This window comes from Stegostoma tigrinum, chromosome 1 (assembly GCF_030684315.1).
Source record: "Stegostoma tigrinum isolate sSteTig4 chromosome 1, sSteTig4.hap1, whole genome shotgun sequence".
Lineage (NCBI taxonomy): Eukaryota > Metazoa > Chordata > Chondrichthyes > Orectolobiformes > Stegostomatidae > Stegostoma > Stegostoma tigrinum.
Genome location: NC_081354.1, coordinates 59,729,601 through 59,744,084, shown reverse-complemented (window position 1 = coordinate 59,744,084; position 14,484 = coordinate 59,729,601). Strand labels below are relative to the sequence as shown.

The 14,484-nt window shown below is 39.4% G+C and overlaps 1 protein-coding gene across 1 annotated transcript in view; it reads left to right on the top strand.

Moving 5' to 3' along the window:
- Window positions 1-13,368, top strand: part of LOC125457359 (probable ATP-dependent RNA helicase DDX60) — a 106,628-nt gene extending 93,260 nt beyond the window's left edge. The window contains exons 33-37 of the mRNA XM_059645758.1: window positions 2,848-2,995; window positions 4,307-4,458; window positions 9,186-9,337; window positions 9,426-9,488; window positions 11,970-13,368. Of these exons, the coding sequence (XP_059501741.1) occupies window positions 2,848-2,995; window positions 4,307-4,458; window positions 9,186-9,337; window positions 9,426-9,488; window positions 11,970-12,075 (621 nt within the window). The 3' untranslated portion in view covers window positions 12,076-13,368. The remainder of the gene's footprint in view (window positions 1-2,847; window positions 2,996-4,306; window positions 4,459-9,185; window positions 9,338-9,425; window positions 9,489-11,969) is intronic.
- The last annotated feature ends 1,116 nt before the right edge of the window (window positions 13,369-14,484 follow it).

The window sequence follows — 14,484 nt, the reverse complement described above, 5'->3', positions numbered from 1 at the left end:
CCCATGATGGACATGTCATCTAAAGAATGGGAGGGGGAGTGGAAATGGTTTGCGACTGGGAGGTGCAGTTGTTTATTGTGAACCGAGCTAAGGTGTTCTGCAAAGCGGTCCCCAAGCCTCTGCTTGGTTTCCCCAATGTAGAGGATGCCACACAGGGTACAATGGATGCAGTATACCACTGTTTATTGCGACCGAGCGGAATGGTATCAACGTGGACTTCACCAGCTTCAAAATCTCCCCTTCCCCCCCCCACCGCATCCCAAAACCAGCCCAGTTCGTCCCCTCCCCCCACTGCACCACACAACCAGCCCAGCTCTTCCCCTCCACCCACTGCATCCCAAAACCAATCCTGCTTGTCTCTGCCTCCCTAACCTGTTCTTCCTCTCACCCATCCCTTCTTCCCACCCCAAGCCGCATCTCCATCTCCTACCTACTAACCTCATCCCACCTCCTTGACCTGTCCGTCTTCCCTGGACTGACCTATCCCCTCCCTACCTCCCCACCTATACTCTCCTCTTCACCTATCTTCTTTTCTCTCCATCTTTGGTCCGCCTCCCCCTCTCTCCCTATTTATTCCAGAACCCTCACTCCATCCCCCTCTCTGATGAAGGGTCTAGGCCCGAAATGTCAGCTTTTGTGCTCCTGAGATGCTGCTTGGCCTGCTGTGTTCATCCAGCTTCACGCTTTATTATCTTGGATTCCCCAGCATCTGCAGTTCCTATTATCTCTGATACAAAGTAGATGACAGCCATTTCTTTGGTTCATACCTTAGGGAAATGCCTTGATTTATGTTTTCATTAAATTGATACACAGCCTGGCATTGCACTGCAATTTGGCAGTAACAGGTGAGATGCTAGAAGACAGCTAACGTGGTGCCACTATTGAAGAAAGGTGTAAGAAAAAGTCAGGGAACTATAGACGTGTGTGTGTGTGTGATGGCAGACTGGTTAGTGAAGTTATATTACGTGGAATAGAGGGAGAATTAGCTGTTGGAATACCGAGCTGGCTTGAAGGTAGAAGAAGGATGGCGATGGAGGGTTGTTTTTCAGACGGGAGGCCTGTGACCAGTGGTGTGCCACAAAGATTGGTGCAGGGTCCACTGCTTTGTCATTTGTATAAATGATTTGGAGATAAATATAGGTGTGGTTAGTATGTTTGCAGATGACACCAAAATTGGTGGTGTTGCGGACAGTGCAGCAGGATACTTTGGAGTACAACAGGATGTTGATCAGATGGGCCAAGGAGTGGCAGATGAAGTTCATTTAGATAAATGTGAGGTGCTGCATTTTGGAAAATCAGATCAGGGCAGGACTTGTACACTTAATGGTAAGATCCTGGGGAGTGTTGCTGAACCAAGAGACCTTAGAGTGCAGATTCATAACTCATTGAAAGTGAACTCAGGTAGATAGGATAGTGAAGTGTGTGATTTGGCATGCTTGCCTTTTTTGGGTCAGTGCATTCAGTATCTGAGTTAGGAGGTCATGTTCTGGCTGTCCAAGACATTGTTAGGCCAATATTGAAATACTGCATGCAATTCTGGTCTCCGTGCTCTAGGAAGGATGTTGTGAAACTTGAAAGGATTCAGAGAAGATTTACAAGGGTGGTGCTGGGGTTGAATTGCTTGAACTACAGAAATGCTGAATAGATTGGAACTATTGTCCCTGGAGTGTTGGAGGCTGAGGGGTGACCTAATAGAGGTTTATAAAATCACGCGGAGCATGGATAGAGTAAGTAGACATGGTCTTTTCCCCAGGGTGAGGAGTCCAAAACTGGAGGATGTAGCTTTCAGGTGAGAGCGGAAAGATTTAAAATGGACTAAGGAACAACTTCTTCACGCGGAGGGTGGTGCATGTATGGAATGAACTGCAAAAGGAAGTGATAGAGGCAGGTACAGTTACAACATGTAAAAGGCATCTGGATAGGTTAACTAATAGGCGTTCGAGCGAAATGGGGCAAATGTTGGCAAATGGGACTACGTTAATTTAGAATATCTGGTCGGTATGGACGATTGGACTGTAGTGTCTGTTTCTGCGCTATGTATTTCTGTGATGCTATAATAGGTACATTCTCCATGTCAATGTCTGTACCAAGAAGAATCTACTTGTTGATCCATCAGCATTCTCCCTTCCTGTAGGATAAGTATTGTTTTCCCCTTTAAATTGGTATTTTTGCTAATTGTCCTGAGTTTTAAGCAATACCGCAAAGTTATTTACTGAATCAAATGTAGATCTTTAACTAATGGGAAGTGTATCATCACTTCTTTAAAAACAAATTGTGGATTCAAGTAATATTTTTTACAACAAATGTCAAAGTTTTGACAATTCTTCAGATTGAATTCTGCATGTAAAAATGCTATGTTTTAAAAAGCACACCTCTAATGGAAGTTTGAGATGTCCTTCGAACCTTTTACCGGATATTTCAGAATTGCCATAGAACTCCTTATCTGGCATTAGTGAATGCTATTTTACTATTGGCACAATCTAAATGCAAATAAACGAGGGGAGTTTGTGAAATGCATTTGGTAAAGCTTATTTATCTGAACTAAGGCATTGGATCAGTATGAAACAAAAACTTTGAACCTTTTTCTTCCTAACGTATAGTCGTAAACTCCCCTTGTTCTATCCCTTCTGTATTATTGCTTCATTATTCAGATTGTAGCACTGTTAGTCTTTTAAACCCTCTTATAGCAATTATGAACCAAAGTTTCAGTGATGTGTAAAGCTATCAAAACAAAGTTGCAAAGATTTTTCACACTCCCAGGGAGCCGGATTACAGAAACAATGAGCAAATATCCCTTAATTGTTGTGATAAAATGTACGAAAGTGAAATTTCTTTCCCCCCCCACAGGTGTTTCTGGAAGATCTTCCAGAAGAATTTGCAACTGTAGTCGATGAATACAACAAAACTATCCAGGAGATCTTTGGATGTTTTCTTCTTTCTGCTTCAGATCAAGCTGATATGGTCGAAGAATGCCGTCTTCCTCTTTCAAGAATATGTAAAGAAAACATTATAAACTTAATCTTCAACACCATTTTAATTTGCAAGTTAGAATATAATATTGACACTGTAAAAATGACTAAGGAAGTAAGATTTAAGATATCGTAGTTCAAGGTCCTGTTCTAGCAAGCTATAGGTTTGAAATTCAAATGTCCCTATCCTAAGTCTGCTAATTTGTGGACTAGTGCCAAGAAAAAATAACTGAAAACCGTAATGAAAATATCCAATGGAACAGAAATTCTCTTCCCTTCACTTGCTCACAGCACAACAATGAACGTTGTTAATGCACTTTGAAGTAAAAAAAGTTCTTCATTTGATCCCAAAAGAAGGCCCATGACTCATGATGAGCAATAAATTGATGACGTTGTCCACGTGCCAGTGTCACTATTTTAAAAGAAACAGCTGATGTAAGACCAGTTAATGAATTGTCTCAGCTACTTTGCTTAGTTGACTGAAAGGATCAATGATTAACCAACAATTGGTTAGCCTGTTGTCTGAAGGAGGTTTGGAAATTGTAAATCTAACATTTTTGCATGGATATTGAGAGGGCAGGTTAGATCTGTGAACTTTGGTTACTTGATTGTTCTGTCACTAGGAATGGTACTTCCCTTATTTAAGAGAGAAATAAATTCCAGAGTCCTTCATAACTTTTGATTTTTCTATTAAATCTACCCTTTATCTCTACTGAGGTAAGAATAATCCCAATTTCTATAGCCACCCATGCAATAAAATGCATCATCCCTGGAACTTTGTCAGCAAACATCTTTGAACCCTCTTATATCCTCCTTCATAAGGTGTAGTCTTACAATTAAAATTAGTTCCCCAGTTGAGGCCCGACCAATAATTTATAAATGCTTAGAAAAGTACCCTTGATGTTTCCTTTTTAATCCTCTATTTATAAAGTCAACAATCCTATATGTGCATTCTTATCAACATGATCTTCTACCTTCAAAGATTTGTGTTGAGTTTCTAGGTTCCTGCATCTGCCTTTAATTCCATTTGGCTTATATTGCTGTATATTTTATTTATTCTCCAATAGTATGTCCACTTCTTAAATATAATGTTTGAAGTGCATCTTTAGGGGTTAGTGGAATTATATTCTACATATTTGTTTTTCTGCACTGTTCTTTTAAAACTAAATAATTTCCTCCTTAGCCGCAGTCTTTGAAATTACACACTGGTTAAAGAGAACAACGTATTTGTTTTAATTCAGATTATTTGACTTCGTGAGATTATTGTGCAACATGTAAACAACATGAAAACCTACAACTGTGCAATTCCAAAAGTCATTGACTTTCCTTCTTCCCAGCTTTTGAAAGTGTTCAGCCTCTCCAAAATTGCACGACATTTGTAGCTGAATTGACTGCATCTGGAAAGCATCCAACAACAGCTATATCTCCATTTACATGTTTATCTGGGATTACCAATCTTGATTTGTTCAACACATCCAATATTGACAATGTAAGTTTCTCCTTTGTACAAGCAAAATTAATTGTTTACAACTGCAGCAACTTAATTTTTTATATGTACTCTTTGGCACATAAGATGAATTTAGACACTTCTCAGATGTAATCAGACAGAAATTGACACGGAACCAAAAGAAAAGACACTGAGATTTGTGATTGTAAATTTAATCAAAGGTAAATTTTAAGGAAAGTCTTAGAGAAGTGTGAAGAGATGGAGAAGTTTGAGGAAATTGTTCCAGAACTTGGTTAAGACTGGGAGTTATCAGAAAGAAGTGAATAGTGTTGCCTTACGAAGATCTGTTCTGGAGCCTCAATTATTTAATTGTGACTTTAATTATAATAGACATATCTTTTTCAATGCTGCTATGATTGGTGGCAGTGTAAATAATCTGGAAAGAAATGTAAAATTGCAAAGACACATCAGTACATTGAATGAGGCTGCAAAACTGGAAAAGAATTTTAATGTTGATAAGTGAGAGGTTATCCATTTTGAACCAAGAAAGAAGATTGGAGTGTTCTTTAAATGGTGAAATACTCAAACCAATGGAGGGGAAATGAGATTTGGGGATCCCATCATCCAGGCATATGTCGCCAAAACGTAGCCAGATACAAAAATAAATCAAAATAGCTCATGGAATGTTGAAGCAAAAGATTGAGGCTATGGAAGTCTTTTGTCAAACTGAAACTATGTATAATAAATTGTATAAAGACCTTGGTGGAAAAAAATTCCCCTTGTTGGCTGAAGTCTTACCAAAAGAAAATCAACAGGTAATGTTTTCCTTAAAATAGATGTGTCCTTTTTAAACCTATCTCTTTGTTGCTGCTGTAAAACTGTTGTATTTCCACTAGAGTGAATACTAGCAGAATGTGCAGAGCACCATAGTTTCAGGTACACTGGTGGAGAATGGAAGAGGAACTTGTTTTTAATTAGAGAACATGGTAATGGCTTTGATTTTGATCCCTTACAACCATGGGGGAAACAAAAATGATCAATAATTTCCAACAGAAGTTGGATGGGCACCTGGAGGAAATAAAATTACAGGGCTGAAGAGATTGTGTGAGACTTGATTGTCTCTGTTTTTCAGAGAATCGTTATAATGTGCTAAATGGCTGTGCAACCTTGACACTAGCCTTTATATATAAATGGAAAGAAAACAAGCAGAAGTTGTTTTGCTTCAGCTGCATAAAATTCTAGTTCAGTTTTATCTGGAGTAGTGCCACTCAGCTCTGCTCATCCTACCTTAGGCAATATGCACTGATCTTGACTGAAAAATAATAGGTTGATCAGTATATTTCCAGAGCCTCAAGTACGAGGAGAGATTGAATAAACTAAACTTGGCTTCTCTGAATGTAGAAGGTTCAGGGACCAAGATCTTAACGTCTTGTAAGGAATTGATTAGGTAGTGAGAAATGTTTTCCTCTGGGTGGAGTTGAGAACAAGTGATATAGCCCAAAAACCAGAGTTGGTCCATTCAGGGGAGAAGTGAAGAAACATTTCTGTATGTACACAACAGTAGAAATATGAAATACATCTGCATTAAAACGTTTAAGAAAGTATTTGGTAGTTGGGAATATTGAGTGTGAAATTTAGATCGTCGGTGCCAGCGGTGACATTCTACAGATGCTGAATGTCCCCCTTTTGGGGTGAACTGTGAACCAGTCACTTTAGGGACAGCATTTAGATGGGTGCCTTGGAAGTATGCAACATCATCATGGTACTATTAGGCCTTAACAGCTGATAGGATACCTAGCTTTCAAATTTGGACCACCCATATTCAGATGATTTGGAAGGAATGGCTTCAAGAACGTACAGCTGGTTTCAGCATATGCCCTTGGCTCCTTTAACTACTGAGAGAGCACCTGTACAGAGTCTACCCTGCTCGACAATGCAATCAGGAGAACAAGGTGGTGGCAGCCTTGTGTGCTGACTCCTTCATTCTAACAGGCATGAACAAGATGTGAATGGGGATCCTTGTACCAAAAAAGATACAGTGAAGCAAGTTCTAGTTCCTCGAATCAGGGCAGTAGATGAAGTTGCTGCACAAATCAACTGTGGTCTCATTGGGTTGCAGAACAAATCAGAAGGGCTGTGTTTGTAGATGGTTGAAAACACACCTGCCAGTTGCATTTATAAGAATTTGGGGGGTTGGTGGTATTTAAGCAGCCAGAGTTGGAACATCATAAAGTTCTGAGGGTTTCAAGCTGAAGGACGTGTGGATGGAGATCATTGAGGCCATGGAGGTGTATGTGGATAAGAATTTTCATGTTGTTTTTCTGTTTGTATGATGTGTACTTTGGCTGGCCCAGCCTTCCTTAATTGTCCTTGAGACGGTGGTAATGAATTGCTTTCTTGAGCAGCTGTGGTCCATTTGGTTGGAGACCCACGTTTCTGTTAGGATTGTTTCAGAATTTTAAACCAGTGACCTTGATGGAATGGTGTTCGATTTCCAAGTCAGGATTGTTTCTTCTTGGTAAGAGAGGAACTTGAAGGTGATGGTAGTCCAATGTATCTGCTTCCCTTTTCCTGGATGATTGTGGTTGTGGATTTGGAATCTTCTTTCTTAGGGGCTGAGATGAATTTCTGCAGTGTATTGTGTAGCTGGTACACACTGTTGCTGTTGGACTTTAGTGTGGACTGAGTCAGTTTGTTGGTTTGTGATGCCAGTTAGAGGTGTCAACAGATTGGGAGCCATTGTGATTCAGGGAGTATAGGACAGTGATGATTGAAACAGGATTTGGCATAAATTGGGTTTGAGATAGTAGAGCTTTGATTGAGATCAGATTTATGAAAGGCCACAAGCTAGGTAACAGTATTCTTCAACTGGGATTAGAGGCGTTGGGGGTGGTGTGTGTGTTTTTAAAACTGGCCATATGCATTATTTATCATCCTTGACCTGACTTATTAGGAATCATGAGTAATAAATGTGAATTGGTCTTTGCTGGCTGCAGGTTCCTGAGTGATTAGCAGAACTACATTCATAATATTTTCCCAACAATTGTCTATAGCTTAACAGAAATTTCTAACTCAAGAGGTGAAGGTTCCTTTACTGCAAGTATTTTAAACGTAAGTGCATCTAAAGTTCTTGTGAAAAGAAACATACACCAAGAAACCACATTTGACTTGGATCAGTGGTTAACACTACCTCACGGGGCTCAGGGTTGATTCCAGCCTTGGGTAACTATCTGTGTGGAGTTTACATGTTCTTCCTGTGTCTGTGTGTGCTTCTGTTCCTCCCACAGTCCAAAGATGAGCAGGTTACGTGGATTGGCTATGTTAAATTGCCCCGTAGTGTCAAGGGATGTGTAGGAGAGGTCGGTTAGCCATGGAATGCAGGTTATGTGGATGGGGGCTTGATGCTGAGTCTGGGTGGGACACTGGAGGGTCAATGCAGACTTGACGAGCCAAACACCACCTTGTTCTATAGGGTGTCTATGATTCTGTGACTTGCATGAAGAGCTCATTATTCAGGAATTCTTATTGCTGAGAGAATTTCCAGAAGATCTTCAAGGGAGTGAGTTTTTGTAGATGACATCAAATTTGGTGGCACTGTAGACAGTGAAGAAGGTTTTCTAAGATTTATAAAAGGATCTTGATCGAATGGGTCAGTGGGCTGAAAAAATGGCAGATGGAGTTAAAATCTGGATAAATGCAAGGTATTGCATTTTGATACAACAAATAAGGGTAGGGCTTATACAATTAATGGTAGGGTAGTGTTGTAGAACAGAGGGACCTAGAGGTGCAGGTACATCATTCTTTGAAGTTTGTGTCACATAGAGACAGGGTGGTTAAACAACATTTAGCATAGTTGCCTTCATTGCTCAGTCCTTTGAGTATAGGTGGTTCGGATGTGATGTTCGAGTTGCACACAATGTTGGTGAGGCCTCTTCTGAAATACTGTGTCCAGTTCTGGTCGCCCAGTTACAGGAAGGATTTTAGCAACCTGGAGAGGGTTCAGAAGAAATTTTGCCAGGATGTTATCGGAGTTATAAAGAAAGGTTGCACATAGACTGGGACTTTTTTTCCACTGGAACGTAGGAGGTTGAGAGGTGACCTGATAGTATATAAAATGATGAGGTATAGGTAGAGTTGATGGTAGCTGGCTTTTTGCTAAGATGGGGAATATCAATACTAGGGGGCACATTAAGGTGAGAGGAGAGAGATTTTTTAAAAAAACAAGGTAATTTTTTTTTACACAGGACGGGTCATGTGGAATGAACTTCCTGAGGAAGTGGTGGATGTGGGTACAGTTGCAGTGTTTAAAAGACATTCAGATGGATACTTGAAAAGGGAAGGTTTAGTGGATGTAGGCCAGGAGTAGGCAGGTGGGACAAGTTTAGTTTGGGCTTATGTTCAGCATGGACTGGTTGGACCAAAGCGTCTGTTTCTGTGCTGTGTGACTCGGCCTCAGATTTGACTGACAGGCTGGATGCATATCAGTGCAGTACCTGACTTGGGTATGATAATAACTGGTATGAACATAATGATGCAAGTTTATACTATTGTTGGCAATTTGCATGTATGTGTACAACTACTGGGGATAATGCAAAGTTAAATGAAATAGAAATTTCTTAATTGGTTAGGAAGGATAGTCTGGAAATCGCAAATTACAGTAAAAATTGTGATTGATTGAATTTTTGTGACTCTTCATGTTTGAATTAGACAGCTCAAATCTAGTTCTGGGAAGAAAGCAAAATCTCAACGTTTGAACTTTATCATTACAGATTGCTTTACGCACTCTTGAGCTTAGCTCAAGCAGCATCCCTTTGTTAAACTTAAGAAAGTATGACCAGCAAGGCAGGAGAATGCCACTGAATGCTTATGCCCTGGACTTCTACAGACACGGTTCTTTAAAGGCTTTATTAAGTGACAACATGTAAGTTGAGCTGCTGTACAACTTGCAATATCCACATGGAAAAAATAATTTCATCAATTTAATGTTGCATTCTTCATATTCCTTTTAGGTTGCATTTGGGAGAAGCCTATAATGTCCTTAATGAATTCCAACTAACTCTTAGTTCAATCAGGTATGAATGAAAATCAATTCTTTTTACGGTATTTTGGGGCATGATGTGGTGATATTTTAAGTCCATCTACCAGAAGGGAAATTCATATCACGCATTGATATTTAATGAGTTTGAGAGATTGGGTCTACATTGTACACAATGATCCAGATTGTGCTGCTGATATGGAGAGGTTCTCCATTGGACATACCTAGAAAATTGTCCCTGGAAAGGATCCTTGCAACATTTGAAATGTTGTTAGATGGGTGCTAGTGTCCCTGATTAACAGTACTTTGTTTTCTGACTGTTAATCTTTATAAATTGCAAATTCTGTAAAACAGTGCGTTGTGGGGGCAAAGTTGCCAATCCTCAACCTAAATTCTTAAGGGACAGTTTGACCCTCTAAGTTTGTATATGTTTTGAAGTAAAACAAAACACCAAAAATGCTAGAAAAACTCAGCTGGTCTGCCAGCGTCTGTGGAGAGAAAGTGTATTAATGTTTTGAGTCCACTATGACTTTTCTAATGCTGCCAGACCTACTGAGTTTCTCCAGTATTCTGTGTTTGTTTCACATTTTTTAGCATTCACAGTGTGCTGCTTTTATAATTTGTCATATTTATCTTGCAAAAGAAATATGATGAAGAAGCATATTTTGCTTTCAGCAAATAAGATTGTGGTAAACAATTTTCTCCATCTCTGCTTGCCATGTTACATCTTCTTGTGAAGAATAGGACAGTGCCTGATCAAGTATTGTTTAATATTGCCTTGTGGTCTTAATGGGATACCTCGACAAAGATAATATTGTAGTATTATTATAGAAATTATAAATTAATGTCACTTAATTACTTTTTAAAAATGTTACCCACTTCTATCAGTCTACAAGAAACTACTGTAATACTGGCAATGTACGACCATGTACTTTTCCTGTCATTTTTACCTTGCCATGTACATCAGCTCCCATAGTTTTGCTGCAAAACAGTGAAAGGAATTAGAAAAAAGAAGCTTGTGGTGCAACTCCCTCGGCTTTAGCCACGCATTCTCATGAAATAAAAGCAATATGCTGAAAATATTCAGAACAGACAATCTGTGGCGAGAGTAACAGAATTGATGTTTTAGGAATGCACCCTTTCATCTGAACTGGAAAAAGTTAGAAATGTAATGAGTTTAAATAAATACAAAGCATGGGCGGAATGGTTAGAAAGAACAAAAAAAAGGCCTGTAATAGAATTAATGACTGAAGCATTTTGTAGGGCAGGACTTGAGGGAGTGGCAATGGAACAAGTAATGGAATTCATGTCTGAGGGGCTATGGAAGGCAGAATAATAGCAGCTGCGAACTCAAATCAAAAACTATTAAAACTGAAATCTTCAAAAAATATAGTTATTATGGTCTGAAATTCTTGAATTCTGAGTCCAGGAAGCTGTCCAATGAAAAAAATGAGGTGTTCTTTCTTGAGTCTGTGTCCAACTTCATTGGTGCATTGCAGGCTACTGAAGAAACAGAAAGCAGTTTTGAGTGTAGGTGTTACCTGAAAATGACAGGTAACCGGAAGATCAATGTCAGCTTACAAATGTAGTTCTCCAGAGTGGCTACCCTTATGTGCTTGGTCAAGCCTATTTGTGAGCAGTAAATTTACAACGTAGAAAAAAGAACATTGCAAATCACTTTCTATGGAAGTAGTGCTTGGGTAACTGGGCAATGAAGGTGGAGAAGCAAGAGCAGATGAATGAATAGATACCTTTAGACAGGAATGACGTTGAAGAGTAGATCAAGAAGTGACAGAACGGTCTGCTTAACTGGCTGCAAAAATGCAGAAGGTTGTTGTGTTGGTAAGGAGGCATACAGGGTGAAGGTGAGGACAGGCTGAATCCGATCATGGTTCTGCGAGTTGGGGGTGAGCAGTTGTGGGAAATGTGGCAGGGAACGCTATGGTTACTGTTAACCATGGAAGGAAGAACACTTGGTTGAAGGAGAAGGAAAGCCTACCAGAAATGCTTCTGACCAGAAAAGCATTAACAAGTTAGGTGCAATGGTAGAGCTGTAAAAGTCCTCACAGGAAGCAGTCTGCGTGGAAGTACAATAAGAATCAGTTGGCTTATAGCGAATACCTGTTGGACTTGGTAAAGAAAATGGTTAGGGAAGGAAGGAGGTAGAGATGGTCCACATGAAGGTGAAGGAAGGATGGAAATTGGAGGCAAAGTTGAAGTTTTCTAGTTCAGAGTGAGAGCAGGGAATGCCATGTTAGAGCCATTTCCATGAAGTTGTTGAAAATGACGGAAACAAACAACAAGCAAGCTTGGAGAAAATGTTTGAAATTTATTTAGACATCGTATGTACGACTTTAACAAAACTCTCCACTTTGGCAGACAATTTGCTTGTGAAGTTTGAAATTTACCATTTTCTTCACTTGTTCGCTCCCATTGTTTTGCGCATCCTTAATAAGAAAATTGAATATGGTGGCTTTAGAATTAATCCTGTTTCAAAGACTTTTCTTTTTTCTCCTAGCACCTCTCTCAAAGAACTGTGTGACAACAAGGATGATGTCGTTGTTTTGGCTTTTGAACAACTGAGAGATACATTTTATCAAAAATTCGAAAAGATAAAAAGTTAATATCAATGCAATTAGAAAAAAAACCTGTCATCCACAAATGCTTTGTGGAGTTTTGCTCCTGGCTATGAGGAGTGAATACTTGTACATGATAAAAACAAGTTGTGAAGGGCATATGAAAATGGAAAAAAAAGCCCAATAATGTCAACAAATAATAAAATTAAAAAGTAGATAATTTAATGTATCGTGTTGAACTTTAATTGCACTATGTACAAACTACTAAAGCTGGGCAGCATTGTAGGGAAATAACTTTGAATGCCAAACTTCATGTGTGACCTCTGCACTGAATTAGTGATACATTTATTTCTATTCTCTTCTGGAAATATTTTGGTTAAACTTGTGCCATATAACAGAAGGCACGAACCATGCCTGTTGCTATCCAACATGCAACACTGATATTTCAAATGAGACAGTTGGGAAATTGAACAATACTTGAGGTAGCACAAGTGCCAATGCACTGTACCACAAAATGATGTGATTTGAATTTGCTCCTAAGAATTCCCATGTGCGATGTTCCTGACTTTGGACATGCACAGTTGGAGAATATACCAAACTGTTCTCATAGGTAAAGCTAGTTGGCAAAGAATCATTCTTAGCCATTTTTCCATTGTCCAGTTTCACAGACATTGATTGTGCTACATCCTCCCTCTTAGTCATACCTCGGCATTATAATAAGGCTGTCTGGGTGCATTGGCACATGGAATTGTTTCATTTCTGTAATTCCTTACACTTTGAATTCAATCATTTTAATAGCACAGGCAATGAGTTAATGCATGAAAGTCAGATTGATCCCCACACCAACTTTTTTCGCCCCTAAACACTGAAGATAAATGGCCTTCAACTGCTCTCACCATGCCACCTAAACACTGGAACAGAGCAGCAATGGTAGAAGTCTAATAGAAGATCCTTCAAAAATGCACACCTAAGTTTAGTTGTACTTTGTGGTCAGAAAAGTTAAGTGGAGTTGGCAACTAGCATCTAGCTAGAAGGTTTAAAAAAAAGTGATGTCAAGACCATTTTTAAAAGGTATTTTACACCTTGTTATCATGTGTTAAGTTTCTGGTATCTGTGTTTTAATATTTTAAGGTAATTTCAATAGTAAGGTCTAATAAACTGCAAAATATCTTCACCTTTTAAAAATCATAAAGCATCTTTTTAAAACAATATTTTGCTCAAATAAAGATTTTTTTTTTAAAAAGCTTGATATTTGCTTAATTGTGACAACCTGCTTGTCCTTGACTTGTTGCGAACCAACTGTTTCCTTCTCATGAATTGCTAATAAATGATATCCTTTGAGTAACTCTCCACTGACTCCAATATCAGATTCACTTGACACCATTCACTATTGCAATTTGGGTGTTGCTAACTCGATTTAAGGCAATTCCATTTCATTTCAGCCTAATTTAGATCCATGAGCTTGAGATATGTCTGTGAGCTTTACCACAACCGATCATGCGGGTGTTTGCAATAGAATTACATATATCATTAATTCAGGCAAAAAAAGGCTGATTGCAATAGTTGAGCAAAGATATGTTTAGTATTTGGAAAAAAACTTAAAAACAGAGAGGCAGGTAATGCAGGAGTCTCTAGTGGCTATCCCCACCTCAAACAAGTGTGCTGTTTTGGAAAATGTAGAATGTGATGGACTGTCAGGGGAATGTAGCATTGAGAGCTAGGCTTCTGGTACCAAGACTAGCTGTAGTCTAACAAGAGTATGCCAGGCTGCAAGCAATCGATTGTGATTGGGGACTCTCTCTCTAGTCAAAGGTACAGACAGATGATTCTATGACTGACAGCGAGACATCAGAATGGTGTCTTGCCTCCATGGAGCAAGGATCAAAGATTTCTTGGAGAGGGAGCAGAATATTCTCAGAGGAGAGGGACCAGTAGGAGGGTGGGTGGGGGGTGGGGGGGAGAGTCAGGGAGATAGTGAGGAAAGAAACCGATGCAGTTGGGGGAGAAAAGGAGTAAGTCAAACAGACAGGGCAGGCAGGAACAAAGTAGAGAATGAGGTATGGCTGATAAATTAAACTGCATTTCTTTTGATACAAGAGGCCTAACAGGTAAGGCAGATTAACTGCGGGCATGGTTAGGAACATGGGACTTGGTATATCATAACAATTAGAGAAATGGCTAAGTGATGAACAGGACTGGCAGCAAAATGTTCCAAGGTATAGCTGCTATAGAAAGGATCAAAAGTGGGGTGGGAGAGGAGAGAGAGTGGCATTTTTGATTAGGCGTAACATTATGGCTGTATTTAGGGAGGATATTCCTGGAAATATGTTCAGGGAAGTTATTTGGGTGGAACTGAGAAATAAGGAATGACCAATCATCTTATTGGGGTTGTACTGTAGATCACTCCAATAGTCAGCAGGAAATTGGGAAACAAATTTGTAAAGAGATCTCTGTTAC